The 20,837-nt window shown below is 49.9% G+C and overlaps 1 protein-coding gene across 4 annotated transcripts; it reads right to left on the bottom strand.

Moving 5' to 3' along the window:
* Positions 1-621: 621 nt before the first annotated feature.
* GOLM2 (golgi membrane protein 2) lies at positions 622-19,048 on the bottom strand. Of its 4 annotated transcripts, none has more exons than XM_053988165.1 (10): positions 18,419-19,048; positions 12,741-12,795; positions 11,660-11,762; positions 10,534-10,624; positions 9,531-9,675; positions 9,227-9,307; positions 8,795-8,893; positions 8,026-8,199; positions 5,092-5,259; positions 622-1,831 (listed from the first exon to the last, which is right to left on the bottom strand). In XM_053988165.1, the coding sequence occupies exons 1-10, from the start codon at positions 18,743-18,745 to the stop codon at positions 1,758-1,760; spliced, it is 1,317 nt and encodes a 438-aa protein (XP_053844140.1). In that variant the 5' UTR covers positions 18,746-19,048; the 3' UTR covers positions 622-1,757. The 4 variants fall into 4 exon arrangements, with proteins under 4 accessions (XP_053844140.1, XP_053844139.1, XP_053844142.1 ...); XM_053988164.1 differs by having other exon boundaries at positions 9,531-9,678; XM_053988167.1 differs by lacking the exon at positions 5,092-5,259.
* Between the last annotated feature and the right edge of the window lie 1,789 nt (positions 19,049-20,837).

Genomic DNA, 20,837 nt, shown 5'->3' on the forward strand with positions numbered 1-20,837 from the left:
ACAAACCTGAGCTGGTTTGTCACTCTCGGGGCCCGGGGAGCGCTGCACAGCCCGGCTGCAGGGGCAGCTGCGAGCCCACGGCTCCGCATCCCCTCCTTGCAGAGCTGCTCCAGACCCCTCATCACCTTGGTGGCCTCCTGCACCCTCACCAGTAGCCCCTTGTCTTTCCTGAGCTGTGGGGTCCAGGATTGAACACAATACTCCAGGTGTGGCCACACAAGGGTGAAGCAGAGTAATCACTCGGCTGGAAAGAGGAAAAAAAGAGAAAACATGGAATGCAAGAAAAAGAAAAGGCAGAGGAGGAGGAACATGGAGCAACCCACCTTCAGCACAGGAGCCCAAGAGGGATGGTCCTGCTGATGGGCAGGGAAGGGAAAAGCAGCTGAAGCTGTGAGTACAGAATGGTTTAATCTCAACATTTCAGAAGTAGCTCTCTATTCAGGGGTCTCCCCAAGCTGTGTCGTGTGGTGCTGCACTACTTTGGAGAATGTGGGGTTCAGCTGGAACCAGGACACGGCGCTGAGCTGGAGTTCCACTTTTTAAATGCAGAAACTGGGGGGAATTTTTTTTGCCATTGACACTTGAAGTAATAATAAACCATCTTAAAAACCCATAACACAATTGTACAAGCATTGAACTTTATTTAAGAGGTTCACTGAGCTGGCAAGGAGCAAACCTGACCCATTACTTCAGCCCAGCACCAGAGCACAGGGAGGAGTTCAATCACCCTCATCAGGGCCTACAGCCTGTGTCCACAGGAGCCCTTGGGGGAGCAGGGGGGACAATCCCCTTCATTCCCACTGCTGCACAGCAATGGAATCATCTCCATCAGCTCTGAAAGGGCTTGAATACAAATACAGAAAAGGGTCTGACTTACAGATCTGATGGAGAAAACCAAACCGTGGGACGTGGTGGGTGTTCAGGATCAGGGCATCGAACTGGAAATGGAGTGGCTGGAGCTGGGATGGAGACTCTGGGACAGCACACCAGCACCCACGGTGTGTTTACCTGGGTAAGGGCTGGTCCTTCCATCGAGGGGCTGACACAGCTGCTGGAGATGTCTCTCACTGACACACCCTCTTTAACACAACGACTTCCTACAAGCTGCAAATTATTTATATCACCTTTTAAATCGAGCTATTAGTTGCACAACTTTTTTGGGATGTATTGAATTATTCAAATCCTACTACAGATTTGCAGCTCTAGCTATGAGATGTGGCCACTGTACAGGAGTTCAGTGGGATGTGGTGCTGGGTTCCAGTGAGGAAGGAGCAGTTCTTGAACCATTCAGTTCCCAGTCCCTCTGACATTCCATTCTCACTGCTGTACAAACCCCAGCACTCGGGAGCAGCGGTTCTGCCACACAGGTGGGACTGTAGAAAAGGAGTTCTTGGCTGTACACGGCTTCCACAGTGGCTTTGTTACATCAGGTACAAACTGTACAAGTTCTCCAGGTTCCAAGTGTTCCAAGTGGCAGAAACAGTTCAGCCTGTGTTTATAGACTGGGTTTAAGTGTAGATTATTACAGGTAAGGACCAGGCTGAGTAACCAGCTCCATGTAACAGCAAAGATGTGGGTTTAATACAACCTGCAACAGTACAAATATGTACATATGTACAGAGGGGCCCTCTCCTCCTGCTGCTGAGCACTCTCGGCACTTGATCCTCAGCTTCCCTGGAAGTAGGAAACACTGGAGTAAAACAGGTCCAGTTTTGCAGCACCTCAGGTTCCTGGGTTGAGCTCTCTGTGACCGGGGCCTACAGGACCCCCTCGCTGAGGCGGGACTTGCTGTAGTCCCCCAGGTCGTTCTGCAGGTCTCGCTCCTCATCATCTGCAATTACAGATTGTAATTAGATTACAATTAAAATGCTCGGACCAGATCTGATGCGGTCTCACTGAAAAAATATCCCAGTACAGTTGCCAGGACATGCTGCTAAAGGGCACAGCCCCGAGCTGACCAGGGCTGGTGACAGGATGTGTCCAGCCCAGCTGTCAGTGCTCCAGGGGGATCTCTGGCTGCAGGGCAGCCCCACCTCACAGACTGCCTGACTGCAGACACTGCAGCACTGTCACACCAGCTGCTGGGCTTTGAGACTGCCTGTCAAGCTTTCAAACTCCCCAGCTAAAACCCAGCTCCTGCTGAGAGTCCCATGCCCAGAGCTGACACCGTTCACAGAGGGTGGGAAGCTCAGGGACTAGCACAGGGAAGTCACTGGGACCACTTCCATACCTTTTCCCTCAAAAAGTGAAAAACCCTAAAACTTCCATTTGTTCCAACTAAAAAGCTTTTCCTGCACCTCAGAGCTACTCCTATAAATCATGAAAGACTCTTGTTCACAGCAAAGGAAATCCAAGCTGAGCTCCCCCATCCTCCACTGGCTGCCAAGCTGCCTGGAGCTCCCCACACCTTCACACCCAGCACCCCAGGAGCCAGGCAGGGGCCTGAGGAGCAGCAGAAGGCTGGAGCTCACCTGCACGACACAGGTTTCTTCCATAAGAAAGTGCCACCACAGCACCTGGACGTCCTGGAGTTACTCCCCCTTCCACCATCCAGCCACCACTAACAGACATTTTAGGAGCTGCCACCTTTGAACATCCCCTTGCCCTTCAGCAGGTGCCTGAGGGGAGGAACCAGGCTGGGTGCTGCCCTGCCCCAAGGAACACCCCCCCAAACTGGGTATTTCCCCTGGATCATTTCAATCTAAGCCCACACATTCCTAGAGGCAGGAGAAACCACGTGGAATCCAGTGGCTTTGTAGCACATGCCACAGGCTTTGCTCAGCCTGATGCAGACCTGGGTGATGTTTTCCTAACAGTTTTTAGATAGAAATTCTCGTTCATTTTTTCCCCTCCCTAAACAATTATAACCACCCTCCCTTCAACCCCCCCATTCTGCCCTCTCCTGCCCTGCAGACAAATCAGTGTAAAGCCTGAAGCAGCCACTTTCCCTGGAATACTGCCCCTGGAAGCTCCACTGGCCACACTTAAATCACAGCTCAAGCCAACATGACAAGTTATTAAGGAACAACAGAGCAAAGCTTGGGAAATGTGGTTTGAGGTACTAACACACTCTGCTCAGACCATCCCTCAGGAAGAAGCTTCCAGAAGTCACTCTTCAACCTTAACTACCAGCTCTTAATCCAGTCTGTCTATACAGAGACAAAGAGGGGTTCATCAGGAGAAGGATCTTCCCCAAGTTCCAATTCCAAGCCACCAGAGCAGGGACCTTGCAGGGACCCCACCTGGAAGGGAAGTGTTTGATGGGGTCACTGTCAGTCAGAGCTCTGTTTTTGCAAACACCGCTCACACTGCAAGTTACACAAGCCCAGTCTCTGGGGTTTAACATTTCCCCACCACTTAGAGCTGAACCCTTTCCCAAGTGGCACTGGGGGATGCTGCCCTTGTCACTGCAGCTGTTCATGGCACCCCTGCTGCCTGAGCCATCAGCTCCCCGGGAAGGGCCCCACAGCCAGGACCTCACGCTGATGGAGCAGCACAGAGCTCTGAGGGGATGGGGACAGGGACAGGGTGCTGCATCCCTGCACCGTGTGGCAGCCACCTACAGTCTGGCTCTGCTCCCAGGGAACAGGGGACAGGACAAGAGGAAACGGCCTCAGGCTGTGCCAGGGGAAGGTCAGGTTGGATATTGGGAACATTTCTTCACAGCAAGGGTTGTCCAGAGCACCCCAGGCTGAGCGAGGCAGGTGGCACCAGCCAGCACAGACTCAGCTGCAGTTACAACCTCCAGAGCTGCATCCTGAAGCCCAGGTAAGGAACTACTGCAGCGAGGAGCTGGGCAGGACCCACTGCTGACTTAGGGACTATGAAACCCCCACCCACAGGACTGCCAGCGTTTGCAGGGCTCAGGGACACACAGGACACCCTGCACTCCCTGCCCACAGCAGCCAGCACCATCAGGGGCATGGCTCCCATGGCCCCAGCATGGACTGGGAAGTGCCATGGGAAGGGACCAGGCTGCTGGGCCAGGCTGCTCTGCATGCCCCCGTGCCTTTGTGCAGCTGCCAGCCCAGGGACCACCCGCCAGAGGTGACACACAAACCCCTGTGAGTCCTGAGCACAAGGGACACACAACAGGCTGCAGCTGGAGCAGCAGCCACCACAGTCCATTATTAAGTTAATTAATCGCCACAGGTTCTGGTCCACCCTATTCCTTCCCTTGTGCACGAGTTTCAAACTGCCAGCCCAGCCCAGCCTGCTGATGCTGCACTTAGTTCACACAGTCAGCTGCCTTCTACTGGCTTTGCCCATTCATTTTGCTTAGATGCCAGTTAAATATGGAGCCTGACAAACCCACAGCTAAAAACTTGTTAACTTATATAACTTATATCATGAGGGTCAAAAATTGGGGGGCCTGTAGGATTTTTGTCTCATTTCCTGTTTTATCCCCTCCTCTTTATTTTACACTTCCATTTAACTGGAAATACTCTCTGTGTTTACCCAACATTCTCACCCTACAGACATGCAGGCCTGTCCCAGATATCCCCCAACAGCTGGATGGAGAAGGCAGACAAGGCAGGCAGAGGCAAGCGAGGGAGGCAATGCAGGAGCTGCATGCAGGACAGGGAAAGGCCATGCACACATAGGTGTTAGGCAGCACTGGATCAGGAGCTCCGAGGTGGGTTAGCAGAACACCACAAGCCTGTTGAATCTGTGTATAATGCACAAAAGTGACACCTGGACTCACCACCTGGAATCACCTGAGCTCCAGGCAGGTGTGACAAGAGCAGGGGTCGAACCACTTCATTCCTCTATTTGACAATTTAGGAATGTCAAGGCCCAAAGCCCTCCCAGCCAGGGGCCAGAGCTGGGGGTTTGGGTAAAACCATGTCTGGAATTTAGAGTCTTGCTTTTCCTAGCAGGAACTCTAGACAACTCCAGTAAGGTGCCAACACCCTCTCTCTCAAGACTGTTGCATCGTTGCTGTCCCACAGAGAGTGAGACCAAATTTCAAGCTTGTTTGTTCTGTCTGAGCAATTTGTGATCAGCTAAACCAGAGAGGCTTTACACAAATTCAACAAGTAACTCAGCATGGATTTATCACAATGGGATGGAGGTAAGGCCCAAGCTCACCTTGGACGTCTTCTTCTCCACCATCACCATCCTCTTCCTCATTGTAAGCCAGCTCGGCCTGTTTGTCTGCCTCATACTCACCCACGTTCCCATCATCCCCATTATAATCTGCCAGTTTAGAACCCTGCTGCGGGTCCACAGGGGATTCATTCTCATCAAAGAACCGGCCTGTGGAGTAGGAAAGGAGTGAGTCAGCAGCAGAGAGGAAAGAAACAGGGAGATCCTACACGAGAGCAGATCGCAGGTGGAGGCAGTCGGGGTCTGTGGTAGATCCAGCTGGAGAGAAAGGGGGGAGAAGGGAGAGGGCTGGGGCAGGGGTTGAACAAGGCTCTTGGAACACCTCCATGCAGGTGACACGTCCGTGTCACCCTCGTGACTCCTGACTGTCCCACACTCCTCTCCCCACGGGAAGGGCTGAGTGAGCGCCCAAACACCTCCACCTTGGATTGCCCACAGGCACCAACACAAGATTTCTCAAGAAGCACAAGAGCACTCACTCTTGGAAGGGTCAGTACCCACTCTGGCTGAGGCCTGGCATTTTGCACACCCCAGAGCCAGGCAGTGCTGCCCTGGTGCCCGGCAGTGCCTGCAGAGGGTGCCCTGCTGGCACAGGAGGGAGCCCAGCACAGGCCAGCCCTCACCGCTCAGCTTGGAAACTCGTCCTGCTGGCTTTACACTCTGCTTCCCTAGCAAGCTTTAACCATTTCCAAAATGCCCCAAACCCAGTATTTTCATCTCCCAACAAAAAACTAAGAGTGGTTTCAGATCCTGAAACAATGCACGAGGAAAATGGGAATTAGCTGGAAGTACAGAATGAGCAGGCAATCACCCAGGCACCCCCACCCAGGTGAGAGATTACTGGTGTGATGTCAGCTCAGAGCTGGTGTTTAATGGGACACAGGGAGATCTCCAGCCCAGTGCTGGGGAAGCAGCTCTGAGTCTGCAGAGGTCACTGGCCTGGAAAACTGTGTATAAATGGGAAAAATGGGATTAAAGTGTGATACACACACACTGGGCACCAAGGCTGCCAGGGAGCTGATGATTCCCAGTGCAAGCAACTAATGGAGAAGTAAAACTGGATAATGATTTCAACATCAGGATTAAAAATGGACAGATGTAAAAGTGAAATTATTCCCTAAGGCAATGTGTATATAAAAGGCAGGACAGAAGCAGTACCATCCTGCTTCTCTGTATGGGGGAAAAGCAGCAGAATCACACCTAGCACAGCTCAAACGTACAGCAACACCAGTTGCAGGTGTTTTCATAAAACAAGCAAGGAAAACACCCATGATGTGTTTAGAAATCCAAAGTTCCATACATTATTCATTGCCTGTTCATGTCTGAGTGGAGTGATCCTGTTGGTATTTTTGACACTGCATCATATCCAAAACCCAGGCAGGACAGTGGCATCTGCACATGTTAAACCCAAACTGAGCCATGGAGGACAAGGGCATGTAGCCAGCTTCCAGCAAAACCAGCCCGTGGATAGCCAGAGACACTGTGACAAAGAAGCACTGAATGAATTGAAGCTGACAGAAGGAAAGGTTGAAGTGTAGAAAGAGATCCCAGGAAATGCAGCAGGCCCACAAAGGCTACAGACCGAGCTCAGGGACCACAGTCCAGTGAGCCCATCCAGTGCCAGCCCTGCCATGGGCAGGGACACCTCCCACTGCCCCAGGCTGCTCCAGGCCCCAATGTCCAACCTGGCCTTGGGCACTGCCAGGGATCCAGGGGCAGCCACAGCTGCTCTGGGAATTCCATCCCAGCCCCTGTCACCCTCCCAGGGAACAATTCCTTCCCAAGATCCCATCCATCCCTTCCCTCTGGCAGTGGAAGCCATTCCCTGTGTCCTGTCCCTCCATCCCTTGTCCCAGTCCCTCTCCAGCTCTCCTGGAGCCCCTTTAGGCACCCTAAGGTCTCCCCAGACTCTTCTCTCCTCCAGGCTGACCAGTCCCACTCTGCACCCTCTGCTTCACAGCTCTCAGTCACCAACACCAGCCAGGCACCTGCCCACGGTGGGAGCTGCACAGCTGTGCCACAGCTGGGCCACAGCTGGGCTCCTCCATACCAGGGGTGAGTTTGTCACCAATGGACCTTTCTGAGCAGCCACTGACCATCAGGACAGACCCTTACACAAACCTGGATTAGCTATTTCCTTCCATGATAAAGTCTCTCCCTCACTGCACCGTTAAAACCCACAACCAGAGTTATTCCAAGTATGAAGGAGCAAAGAGGAGAGACTAACTGGGGACAATTCCTGACTCTCAGGTACCCCCTCACAGCCTATAATGGAGACTTTTCCTTCCCAGCTCCTGCCTACACAACTACCATTTAATCTGTGACCAGGGAAGAGAGACAATCCATTAACAAACCCAACAACTGAAATGAGAAGCTTTCTCACTCCAGAAGTTTCTTCCAGAAGCTGCTTTGATAAAATAACGAGCCCTGCACACCTCAGGATACACAGAGTGGAAGCCAGGCCTGCCCAGGTTCTGTGACAATTTGTAATACACTTGTCCTTGCTCCATCACAAAGTTCTATAAGTGATATTAAAACAACCAAAATTTTCTCAGTTTTGGCTGAATTCCCACAATATTGTCCAAAAAGTGTACTGAAGTCAAGTAATAAAGTGAGTAACTCAGCATCCTGCATGTATCAAAGTTCTGACTTAACCAATTTAACTGTGCAGTAATTTCCAAAAACATCTTAAATTCCAATAACGAAATATTTTTTTTTTTAATAACTGAATGTACATGTGAAAAGTAACACATTAAAGCCTATCTTTTACCCAGGAACACATTATATTCCTTCTCAGGCTCCCTCTCCAAAGCCACCCTCTGCAATGGTCCCTATTTTCCAGACAGGCACTTACACAGATAAAAAATGAAGTGATTTTTTAAAATATATTGAAGTGTGTGATATTGGCTAACTTACTTTGCTTAATCTTCTGCAAGTCGCTAACTCGGCTCTTTGGGATTTTTATCTGGTCTGGCTCAATCTTGTGCTCTTTCTGTGCTTCCACATTTTCTTCAAAATTCAAGTGCTGGAGAGAATTTGGAGGGATCTGCTTGGCAATGTCAGCGTTTCCATCACTGTCACTGGGCAAACCTACAACGTTGAAATGGGAGGTTACACTCAGAATTTTAGCAGGACAGGACTGGAACAAGCCACCTGCAGTGCAGGCATCACCTGATATTCTCTGACCTTAAAGTGACTCGATCAAGCACGGAGTTTATTTTCTCTGCGTTTGTCTCTCTTCTAACTGCAATTCCTCCAAACCCTTTCACTGCAGGACTTTAAGTTCCCATGTCCTAAACCTTTCCCATGTCACCCTCAAGTGAGCTGCTCCCAGGGACAGGAGGACACTGAGCAGGTGACAGGAACATCTGATTGTGGCTACCAAGAGATCAACAACCAAGCCTTGAGGGGGGTGGTGCAGCTCTAATTAGTAACCTAAATAGGAACACTCCAATTCTTCTGTCCACTTGAAGCACTTATCCTTGAAACTTCTAACTCAAATTTAGCTGTGATTGGTCAAAAGGCTCAGAAATTATTGGTTTGGAGGGTACAAGAAGAGATCATACAACAGCAGCCCAAGTGCCTCAGCCAGGTAAAAACACAGCCTTAGATCCTGCAGAAATTTATCCTTAGTTTTCTTCTTGTTACCCAATATTGCTTCATCACCTGCTAACAGGAATTTTACCTGGTGCCAGGTTTGGAGCATGGGGCTGTTCAGTTGGAATATTGATAACAGGCTGATGACCTTCACTTTTAGGAGCTGAAATAAGTGGCCTCTTTAAAGCTAAAACAGAACACAGGGACAAAAGCATTAACGTGAAACAAACACACTATTTACCTGCTCTTGCTCTAACAATCCTGTAAACTTCTATTTTTTTATAATTTCCTTAATGAAAATATAGAAGGTAAGATTTCAGGAGGGGCATTATCCAACATTCCATTTTGAGAATTCAAACCTCTTAGGCACAGTAGAAATGATCTGATTTTACACCCCACTTGAATTTTATTACCACAGAGAGGTTTTAAAAGTCTGCACTCACTGTGAACCACATGGTGTTCACACACATCTACATCACCAAGACCCAAAGGTGAAAGAATGAAGAGTATTTCTCCTAACCAGTGGGAGTATCTTCAGCTTTAGCAGGGTCATTATCTTCTATTTCAGGCATGCCTGCGTCTCCTCCTGGTTTGATTTTCTCTGCAAGACAAGAAAAGGATATTCTGCCTTACTACACTTCAGCCTGAATTGTGAATTTCCCTCTTGTGGAATGTTCTAACTTAGAACAATCACTGCAGCTAATCAATGTACCTGAGCCAAACAATTCCTTCTTCTACTTCAGAGAAAAGCACAGTCTGGAGGCTGGCAAAGGATGCAACCCAATGGCCCATCCTCTACCACAAATGCCCAAAAAAGGAAATACCTTTGCCATTTGCAACATGTTCTGAAGGCTCCTCATTCTTCACTACGTCTTTATCTTCCCCCTCTGCAGCGGCCTCAGGTATTGCCTGGTCACCATTGCTGGGGCTGACTGCAGTGTCTTTACTAGACTGAACTTTTTGTGTGGCCTGCTAGAAAAAATAAGGAGACAACATTAAACACTTCCCCGGAAATTACAAAACACACATCCTCAAATTCAAGATTACTTTGGGTCAGCAAAAGTGCATTTATGAACTCAATGATCACCAAAGCAAAGAGCAGAGCACTCTATGCACAAAAGCTGGACCCTGGGGACCTGGAAACACAACTGGACAGAAAATGTTCAACACAGCACAGGTGCAGGACATGTCTACTGCCATACACAGGTGCTAAGCACAACAAAAACAGGTTAAGGTAACATCAGCCTTAAGCCTCAGGTCAGAGCCTTGAAACAATTCTAGACTGTAAGAGAAGATGTGACAAACTTGCTCTCAGTCTGCCCTATTATTTGAGATGTTTATAGATGAAGTAAGGAAACAAAATTTTAAGCATCTGTTTGCTGGAAAGAGGCCCAAATTCTACTGGCAGCCTGCTTGATGTAATCACACCCTTGATACCATTGCAGTACCATCACAATTTGCATCACATTAGCAGCTGAGGCCTTGCAGAGCTCAGGCTCCCTGTGCAGTAACCTGGGTAAGGCTGTGAGAACACAGATCCCACCCTGGAGAGCAGAACAGCAATATCCATGTCACGGGCAGCAACTGAAATCCTCAGCAATGATATCACTGGGGAAGGCTGGAGCACAGCAAATAATTGGGCCTCTGCTTCAAGCTCAGTGACTGGGTGAGACAGTAGGCAGATTTCTTACTCTAACACCCACTTAGGGCTGCTCAGGGGGATACTGAACACAAAGTTAGGGAAGAAATGTCCCAGGCCTCCACATCTCTGAGGCAAACAGCAGGCTCTGGGCTCTTCTCATTCAACACAAACTTCTTTGGCATTACCTTTTGTTCCCGTGCAAGTTGGTCCATTAATTTCTTGATGTTCTCTTCATGCTGCAGTCTCATTTCCTTGATCTGCTGCCCACACTGCAGGCTTGAGGAGAAACACACCATTAGTTACACTTCATTTGTTGGATCTGCTCTCCCACAAATAAAATAAGGGGAAAAAGATGAAGTGGCACAAAAAGCCAAACCTGAGATATAACTAGAGTAGTCTGTCCAAGAAGCCTGGTCCTGGCATGTATATGGAGTGGGAATGGACTGAATACAATAAGAAAGCAGAGCTGAAAAAAATGGGCACTGAGCCGAAAAAACAGTAAAATAAATAGAATGGCCTTGAATATACTTCCTCCAGAAGCTGGAATGCAACCAAAAGGTCAAGCTCCACAGTTAATCTGTCCACAAATATTAATTCCGCTGGGAAAGCAACGTGTCTCTCCTGGCTGTCAACAGAGAAGGTGCACGAGTGCCACTATCAGTTACTGCTCCCAACTCAAATAACACCATCTGAATACACAGCCAGCTGCCCCAACTTCCCCAGCAAGCCACGACATCAGCCCAATCACCAAAACTCCCATGTCCCACAAACTCTCAGCACAGCACAGAACTTTATGTGTGTAAAAGTTTCAAGCACTTTCTCAACAGTTAAGTCTTCCTCACTCCTCAAAGCAGGAGTATTTGTTCTCCCTGTTTCTCTATCATCAACTGAAAGGGCTGAAGTCAACTTAAAATTTCAATCTACACAAGGTGCTTTCAGCTTTGGCTGAAACAAATGAAACTACACTGCTAGAAAGGCAGCAATTAACAATGCTGGTGACACAGGACTGTGTCCTCTACACTCCTTCATGTGTTAGTGAACTAAATCTCCATGTTATAAAAAATACATTGACTTAAAAATGCAGAACGATTCCACTAAGTCAAGACCTTCCTTAGCTCCTATCTCACGTTGGGGGAAGGACTACAACACCACAAAGAACTTGAAAGTCAAACAGTCAGCTCAGGTGCATCACCAAGCGAGCACACTCGCGTTTGAGGATTAGCAGACACGAGATTAATTAGCACTTTTTAGTAAAGACAGGTCCCCCTCACACACACCAAGCTGCAGCTACCAACACTCCTGAGGACATACCTGTCATATTCCAGCCTCCTTGTCAGGTATGTGTTGTTCTTCTTGTACTCGTGCAGCTGATCTTCCTGGCGGATGAACTCCTGCCGTAACTCTGCCAGTTGTTCTAGGCCAAAATAGCAAAACCAACGTGAATACAGAAAGGTAAGAAAAAATACCCCATGGCAGATACAATTTCCAATATTGCTAAGTAAGAAAGAAATTGCTCAAGTTTCAAGTCTGGACATAGATTAAAGATTCTTAAACCAATTTGAAGAAGATGCCACTTTACTCATGTATGCCAGATAGCAGCATGAATTAGAGACAAAAGTCTCCTGATACTGTGCCAATCTCCCTAAACGTTTCTGCACCTTTGCATGCAGAAACCTTGCACAACGTTATTTCACTTATCTGCTGGAAACCTCCATAATTTCCTGAATGGTCCTGTCACTGAGTAACATGGAAGTGCTGCCAGGTTACTCCAGGCAGGATGCTCAAACACTGTTTGTGGCAGTGAGTGTACAGGAGGAGGCACCTTCCCGCTACCCGTAAAGCCAACACGGATTTCCTGTCTTCACAACTGCTCTAGAAGTTCTCCCTGCTCCTCAGGCTAGGAATAATGAAGCTCCCTACTATTTTAAGCTGCAGCTACACGGATACAGGCAGAACCCATGTGTGTTGTGTGCAGGCATGTTCACATCTCATCATGTTCTTGCTCACTCTGAAGTGCTCTCAATACAGCAACACCCCAGGCACTGTAATCATGTCTGTACAGAAGTGCACAGATGTGTCCTGGACCTTTTCTAACCATCACAGTGTTTCTGATCAAACTCTGCTAAACTGCATGTTTGGCCATGAAAATGATTCTACTGTCCTGTAACTCAGCAGTGCCAGAACACACATCCTTTCTTGCAGCAAAGTGAGAGCCAGCTCTGCACTTACCCACACCAGGTAACAAACACAGTGAGATTTCACATTATGAGAAATGTGAAATTATGAGTTCCAGCATCACCAGATCCTTTATTTATACTGCATTCTGCAGCACCTGGGCAGTTAAAATGCACACCTTCAGCCCACCAAATGAGTTTGGCCATGGACCCCTCACCCTTTAGCCGATGAATGTCTGCCATCTGATACGAGATGTTGTTCTGCAGCTTCATCTGGAAGGAAGAAAAGGTTGGATAAATACAGGTGACCAGCAGATTGGGGAGGGTTTGGGCTTGTGAAGACTCAGGTGTGTCTGTTTGCTTGGTGAAGCAACATATGGACAGGATTATCGGAGTGACGTGCACAAAGTTCCTGTAAATCTAAGAAATGTGTATTTAGTGAGTGTAAGTGACATCACCAACCTAAACACTGTGTTCAGGCTTTGCTAACAAGGGCTTAAGTTTTAATTCCAGAACATATTTATATCAAAAAAACTAGATTGTCTCGATTAAAATAAACATGCTGCATCCTGATATTGCAAGAGGGACAGCAAACAGCCAATGTCAAAGCACAGGTGGATAAAAATAAATACAGCATCAACAGCAAAACTAATTGTTACCTAAGATATATGATATAACAGAATTGTTATATTTAAATAGATCTTTTATGTGTTGCTATCTATCATCCTAACACACATTTTATTTTGAGAGGGAATCTTACACCAGTAAACAACAACAGCTTTTAATTTGGCATTTTTAGTAAGGAAAAAAATAGTTACAATAAGTAAGAAATGCACATACACAAAGTCCTGAAGTAAAGATGCTTTGTTTTGTCATTACATAAAGACAAAAACCAGCAGGAATGAAGAGAAAGATTAAGTGTGGAATATTCTGAAAAAGCAGGTAAAAATCCCCGCCTGCCCTCAGGCACCTCGGGTGCTGTGGCTGTTTTTCTTGCAGTTTCACAGTGACACAAAGGGTAACTGCAGGAAGGTGCTGAGCAGGGCTGTCACACGTGGGTGACAAGGTCAGCATCACCTCTGGGAACAGCACACTGCAGTGCCAGCACAGCCACTCAGCCAGGACATGCTGGGACATACACAGGGACACACACCTGGACACAGGGGCTGTTTCAGTTCCCCCCACAGTCCCTGAAGTGTCTGTGTCAGTCACCTCTGTTCCCTGTCAAAAAACCCCAAAAACACATCTGCCCTGCCTTTAGGGCTTCCTCCCTGCACCTGAGCCTTCCCTTTTATCAAAGTCTTCATTCTTTAAATGTATTTCCCATCGTGGTTTTGTTGTTACAAGAGGCACTCTGAGCAGGCTGATCCCTTTGTCCTGCGTGGGTACCACCAGGCATTCCTGCCTCGGGACCTCAGCCATGCAGGAACTGCAGAGATGGTGCTTTCCTGCAGCACAGTGCACACGGAGCATCCCACAGCTCCGGGCACACAGCAGAGACTCCTTGGGCAGCAGAGCTTTTGTGCCAGCCTGCAGGATCCTGGCTGTCCCTGCCAGCAGGGCACTGCAGGACGCTGCCTCACCCCTGGAGCAGGGCACACGGAGCGCAGGCAAATCCTGACACCCGTGCCCAAAACAAAAGCCAAGAGGGCTCTAGGGTCTGGAGAGGCACCACCACAGCTCCCAGCTATGACAGGACACAGCACTGCTTCACAAGGCTTTTCCCAAAAAAATAAAGCAAGCAGAACTGGAAAATTCTAGGGACAGAGCAGAAAAAACAGTAAAATAAACAAAATGGTCTTGAACATAATTCCTCCAAACCCTGGAACACAACCGAAAAGTCCAGCTCCACAGTTAATCTGTCAGCATTTATTAATTCCCCCAGGAACGTGATCTTCAGGTAACCTGAGCCCACTGACCACAGTGCTCTGAAAGAGGGACAAAATTACTCCTCACAGGGACACTCACGGAGCCTCCTGGCACGTCAGAGCCACGTTTGTCTCACGCTCTGCCCACCGAGGCATTCAAGGCCCCCTTACAGGATGCACCAAGCAACCTCCCCTCAGGGCCAGCCTGGGTAGGGCTTGCAGAGCTTCACTCCAAATGCACAACTGGCCCTGCAGTGGGGACACACAGGGAAGGAGACACGCAGGGAAGCAGAGGACACAAGTCACCACCAAGCCTCTCCATGCACTGGGCACCCACCGTGCCAGCTCCCCCTCCAGCAGGGGACAGGGGAGCAGGTACACCCAGAGATTTGTTGTGTGAATGAACAAGTATCTCCCCCTCTTTTGCAAAACTACACACAATAATCATATTTTCCTGTATTCCACTCTAATACAGCTGTTTCCCAGAACCCAATAAACCTGTGAACAAAGGAGATCCTGGGAAGTAGTGGGGTCTGTTTTCAGACCCTCATCTATGAGAATTCCTCACGCACAGACCCTTCCCACTTGCTCTTGCTTATCCCATAACCCATGTGCCTGGCTGGGGGAGGGCTGCTGTTGTGAGCAGGAACTGCATGGGAATGTGCAGCACTTTTATCACACAATCCTTCCTTTTGGTGATTTTGAGTTTCAGAGAGAAGTGACAGAATTTATATCCAAACCAGCTCAGCTGACAGCAAATGTCCCTCATCTGAAGGACAGAAAAGGAGGAAGCTTTTTTATGATTCATGGGATCTGTTCCACCTACACATGCAAAACCCACAATCCATGAGCCATGGCACAGGTCCAGCTCTTCCTGGGCCCCATCCTCCTTCAGTCTAGACCTGTTTGCATTGCTGACCTCTCAGGGGCTCCTCAGGGCCTTTCCAAGCACTTGGGATGGAGAAAATAAACCCTCTGCAGCCCAGTGAGCCCTGCACAGGAAAAAAAAAACACCAGAAATCCTATGCACGGTCATGTGGCAACCCTCCAGTGAATCCTGAGTTGTGAATCTTGCCACGTAACAACTCCACATGGCTGCTGTCAAGCTACAGCTTTGCAAACTGGGGAGTTACCGAGTTTTGGCAACAAAGAACAGACCCAGCTGCTGCTGGGGATGTTTGACTAAACAGTTCATCCCGAGCATTTCTGGGCAGCAGGTTGCACACCTGGCACGGCCAGCAGCAGGTACAGAATGAGAGGTGCTCCCTGCAGGCTGGGTGCCTGCCACCTGGAGCCTCTCCACCAGGGACTCCTGCCAGCCCCACGTTTCACTGCGCTTACGGCAAGCGGATGCGCTAAGCTACGGAAAAACCCCAAAACCCAACGGCATGCTGCCAAAAACCCATGGAACACTCAGGAAGCTGATGCTACCTGTGCACGCAGCACCTGCCCAAATTCCAAGGTAGGCATTACCCCTGCTTGCCTCTCACGGGGTGCTTCAAAAGAGAACTCCTCGTTTGTTCCAGGTCCAACAGACCCTCAGGAGCTCACCACAGGAGGGAGAATTCCCAAGAATTCATGTTTTCCTGTTTCTTTTTAAACACAAGACACTGGGTCACACTCCCATATTTGCTCCCCAGAGCAAACAACACCCTGGTGCAGTGTGACGGGCTCGTTCCACAAGCAGGGGACAGAGGGGAGAGACAAGGGTTTGGCCTTGGCTCCAGAAATCCCTGAGCCAAGAGGAGGCTGCTGCAGAAACTGGAGTTGCCTCAGCACTGGGAAAGGCACTTGATTTATGTGACCACAAGGCAAAGAACCTCAGCTGAGGACAAAAGAGCACAAAGCAGAACTGACATTGAGACTCTTCAAATGAGTCTTCCTTAAAATGAGCCTGAATTTGTTGTGATCACTTGATATCAATGTTGGGGGTTTATTTCAGCTCCTGCATTTCACAAACAGACTAAGATCACAGGTAATGAGCAGTTTGGTCAGACAGACTTGCCAAATTCTATTTTGAGAGAAAAAGAATGATCATTCAAGCCTTTTTTGGTCAGAAACTTCATATCTACTGCTGTTTCCTTGTGACAGACTTTCATTCTCTAAAACAAAGCTTTATTCTCTACTCTCAGAGAAGCAATAGTCCTTAAATAAAGTCACTTAAAGGGTTTTAGAAAAAAAATAAACATTGTTGCCACTGAGAAAAGACAGAGGCTTACACAGGAGGAAAAAAGGCCGGCGACTGTTTTTTGATAAAATCCTGCTCTTCTGGCCTCTTAGGGCACTCTGAACATTTTGAACGCAAGACAGAGGATGTTCAAAAGCTACGAGCTCACACGGCCTTAACTGGCAGCTTCTGGAACAAAGGAAGACTCACGGCACACACTGCAGGCAATTAACACTAAATGTAATGTGGCGGGTTTTCTGGGCAGGTTTCTGTCGCTGCCCTCGGGCTCTGCCCTGTGCAGTGTCACACTCAGAGCTCAGGGAACAGCAGAGGGGGCAGGCAGGGGCAGCACTGCCCAGCTGACACCTACACCTCCTCCCCTGGTGTCCTACAGGAGCACATCACAGATTTCCACAGAAATACCAATTCCTTGCATTAAAAGCACCCCTCGTCATGCAGCCCAGCAAGTGATCCCAGAATCCCTGAGGCTGGAAAAGCCCTCCCAGACCATCCAGCCCAACTTGTGCCCGATCCCCACCTTGCCACCACCCAGAGCACTGAGTGCCACATCCAGGGATTCCCTGGGCACCTCCAGGGATGGGCACTCCAAACCTCCCTGGGCAGCTCCAGTGCCTGACCACCCCTTCCAGGAAGAAATTCTTCCTGAAGTGTGCCTGACAGCTTACTTGAATCCTGCCAGGGGAGTTTTACACCCACAGGCAGTGACACTAACACACCAAACAAGCTGACTGCCCTTTTGCAGACAGAAGGGGAAGTACCTTGGCTAAACCCCAACTGCTTTAGAATCACTGAATCACTGAGGCTGGAAAACACCTTTAAGATCATGGAGTCCATGTCATATCCAATTTGAGTTTTTATTGCAGTCTAAGGAGAGACAAAAATTAAAAAGATGCTTGCTGAACACACAAAGGGCTTAATTGTAATGGTTCAGTAGGAAACATTAATACAAACTTAATCAGTTTGAGGGAGTCTAACTCTGGAATGTGACGTGTACATGTTCGACTTTTTCTGCGACAACTCAATGCATTTTCTGAGGCTGCTCATCCCATGTGCAATAAGAAAGGGCCAGAAAAACAAACCTAGCCAGTAACAACCCTGAAGAGTGTGACATTTCCATAAATCCCACCGTGAGAACAGTGTTCAGTGAGCACAGTGATGACCTGCATGCAAATACACCCCACACACCCCCTGAGCAGGACTTGTGTGCTGAGCCCCGTGAACTTCCCAGTTCAGTTATGAAAGCACAACAGTGAAAGTTGAACCATTCACTCATCTTGCACAACAAAAGAAATCCCCAGGCCACCCCCACTGAAAGGGCCAATTGAATTTTCAATGAGCTTGGCTTCTCCAAGCCAAGGAAAATGACACGTTAGTCAGCAGCAGGGTTGTTTGGTTTTTTTTTTTTCCCTCAAGTACACGCTGGCAGCATAAAAATCAGAGTGTGCTGTACCAGGCATTCCAAGAGGCAAGTGCTACTGAACACCACACTGGTTTCATTTCCCTTGAAACTGTAGTCTTTGCGTCTGAATGATCACAAAAGATCAAATATTCTCAGCAGAGACAGAAAGCTAAAAAACAATAAGTAAATTTGAAACAGCAGTCTGGAAACGAGCGATCACTCGGGATTTTCATTGTTCACAGGACATCTTCAGCTCTTTTTGGGGACGTTTTCGGAAAACAGAGAGCGCTGCAGATGTCCCAGCAGCACCAAACCTGACGCTCGGTTCCCTCCCGGGCTGCACAGGCTGCGGGGACACCTTGGGCAGGCCAGGACTGACAGTGCCCCGGGCTGAGCCGCCCCGCAGGGCACCGGGAGCCCCCGCCCAACCCCTGCCCTTACCTTGCCGTCCTCGCACCTCTTCACCTGGCCGTCCCTGGCCTGCAGCTGGCTGCTCAGCTGGCTGTAGTCCGCCTCCTTCTGCTCCAGCTGCTTCCTGTGCGAGTCCACCTTGCCCAGGAGGTCCGAGTTCCGCCGCTCCAGGCGGCCCCGCGCCACCTCGGTGCGCTGGGCCTGGCTCTGCAGCTCGGCCAGCTCCTCCCGCAGCAGGGCCTGCCGCGACGCCGCGTTCCAGCAGTGGAAGGCGAGCACGGCGATCACGGCCAGCAGCGCCACGAGCACCAGCGAGGGCAGGCGGCCGCCCCGGCGGTTCGCCCCGAACCCCACCATGGGGCAGGCCGACGGCGGGGGCTTCAGGCGTCGCGGGGAAGGCGCTCAGGGGGGTCCCTGAGTGCGGGGGGATGTGAGGGGAATGGGGAATGACCAGGGGGGAACTGGGGGGTCCGCAGGGAGAGGAGGGGGGGGGGTGAGAGAAGGGAAGAGGCGCTGAGGGCAGCGGGCTAGGGGAGCTGGGAGAGAACAGCAGGAGGGAAGAGCCCGAGGGGAGCGGGCGGTGGCCGGCCGGGCTGTGCCGGTGCCGGTGCCAGCCGAGCCGCCGCCGCCGGGCCGTGCGGGACCGACCGGCCGAGCCGCCACCGCGGCGCCCCGCCCGCCGCCCGCCCCTTGCGGCTCTCGCGAGAGGAGCCCGCGGAGCGCTCGCGAGAGCCGGGTCCCGCCCGCCCTGAGGCGGCGTGCGCCGAGCGGCGGCCTCAGGCCGAGCGGCGTTAAAAACCTGCCGGTGTCACACCGGGGAAACGCTTCACAATCACAGCCCCGTCCAACCTGGCCTTGGACACTGCCGGCGATGCACGGGCAGCCTGTGCCAGGGCCTCCTGCTCAATATCCCATCCATCCTCGCCCTCTGGCCGTGGGAAGCCTTTCTGTGTTGTCCTGTCCCTCCGGGCCCTTGTCCTAAGTCACTTTCCAGCTCTCTTGGAGCCCCTTTCGGCCCTGGAAGGGGCTCTGAGGTCTCTGGACACCCCCAGCCTGGCTCCAGGGCAGGGCACACGGGCAGGAACGTCACGGGCTTCTTTGCCGAGGGAGCAAAGCGTGCCCTCGGAATGAAGTGAGGGTGTGGATCATTTATTTTATAAGAAACACTCAGATAACGCATTTATTCCCGGGCAGATTCCCTCACACCCCGTTAATGTCGCTGTGCTGCTGGTTCTCACAGGGGAAAACGGGACACAGAGCTGGGCTGGAACATGGAACTGGCTGTGGCTGCAACTGCTCCCTCGGTGTGAGGGGAGAAAGATCCCAGCAGAGTCAGGGTTTGGTGTGAGGGGAGAGGGAAATCCTAGCAAAGTCAGGGCTCAGTGTGAGGGGGGAGAGAAATCCCAGCAAAGTCAGGGTTTGGTGTGAGGGGAAATCCCAGCAAAGTCAGGGTTTGGTGTGAGGGGAGAGAAATCCCAGCAAAGTCAGGGTTCGGTGTGAGGGGACAGAGAAATCCCCACAAATTCAGGGTTCGGTGTGAGGGGACAGAGAAATCCCAGCAAAGTCAGAGTTTGGTGTGAGGGGAGAGAGAAATCCCAGCAAAGTCAGGGTTTGGTGTGAGGGGACAGAGAAATCCCAGCAAAGTCAGGGTTTGGTGTGAGGGGACAGAGAAATCCCAGCAAAGTCAGGGTTTGGTGTGAGGGGAGAGAGAAATCCCAGCAAAGTCAGGGTTCGGTGTGAGGGGAGAGAGAAATCCCAGCAAAGTCAGGGTTCGGTGTGAGGGGACAGAGAAATCCCAGCAAAGTCAGGGTTTGCTGTGAGTGGGGACAGAGATCCCAGTGAAGTCAGGTGTGCAGGTGTTCACCCACACAGAGACTTTGGGCTTGGCTTTACTCCCTGTGATGGGATTTAGTAAAAGTTCTGCTGTGAGCAAGCACCTCAGGGCTGCAGAGGGTCACAGTGAGCTTCTGGGCACATTCCCAGTACCTCCAGCTGCAAATGGTGTGGGGAGGATGTGGGAGAAACAGAATGGGATCAGTTTTCCACCTAAAAGAAGCAAAAAGGACAATATTTAAGAAATAAAGTAGAAAATACCTTCCTGAGATACAGCACACATTGTGCAGAATTGTCAGCTGTGACAATGGTGTCACATCTTTCTCCTTCCCACCTGATTCCATACTTTACATACCAATATTTGCACTTTGGCAATTTAATTGCTGCTACGCTGATGGCCCATTAATTTACCAGCCTACTCTCTGCAGATGGCAGTGCAGATTCACATTCCAAATCCAGCGTTGCAAATTTTCTCTCCTTGTGAAGCTGGATGGTTCCAGGGTTTAAGTCTGCCCTGTTCAGCTTGTTCCTTCTGGCTGCACTTTGTGCCAGCCTGACTGCTGGGAGCCAGGAAATGTTTGTCTAAATAATGGAAATACAATATAAATGTGACAGA

This window comes from Vidua macroura, chromosome 12 (assembly GCF_024509145.1).
Source record: "Vidua macroura isolate BioBank_ID:100142 chromosome 12, ASM2450914v1, whole genome shotgun sequence".
NCBI classification, from domain to species: domain Eukaryota; kingdom Metazoa; phylum Chordata; class Aves; order Passeriformes; family Viduidae; genus Vidua; species Vidua macroura.

Coding starts and splice junctions, on each gene's coding strand:
- GOLM2 (XM_053988164.1), bottom strand. CDS start 18,745: ATGGTGGGGTTCGGGGCGAACCGCCGGGGCGGCCGCCTGCCCTCGCTG. Junction 10,625..11,659: donor AGGAGGCTGGAATATGACAG/GTATGTCCTCAG, acceptor TTTCTCCTCAAG/CCTGCAGTGTGGGCAGCAGA. Junction 1,832..5,091: donor TGGAGAAGAAGACGTCCAAG/GTGAGCTTGGGC, acceptor CTGTAATTGCAG/ATGATGAGGAGCGAGACCTG.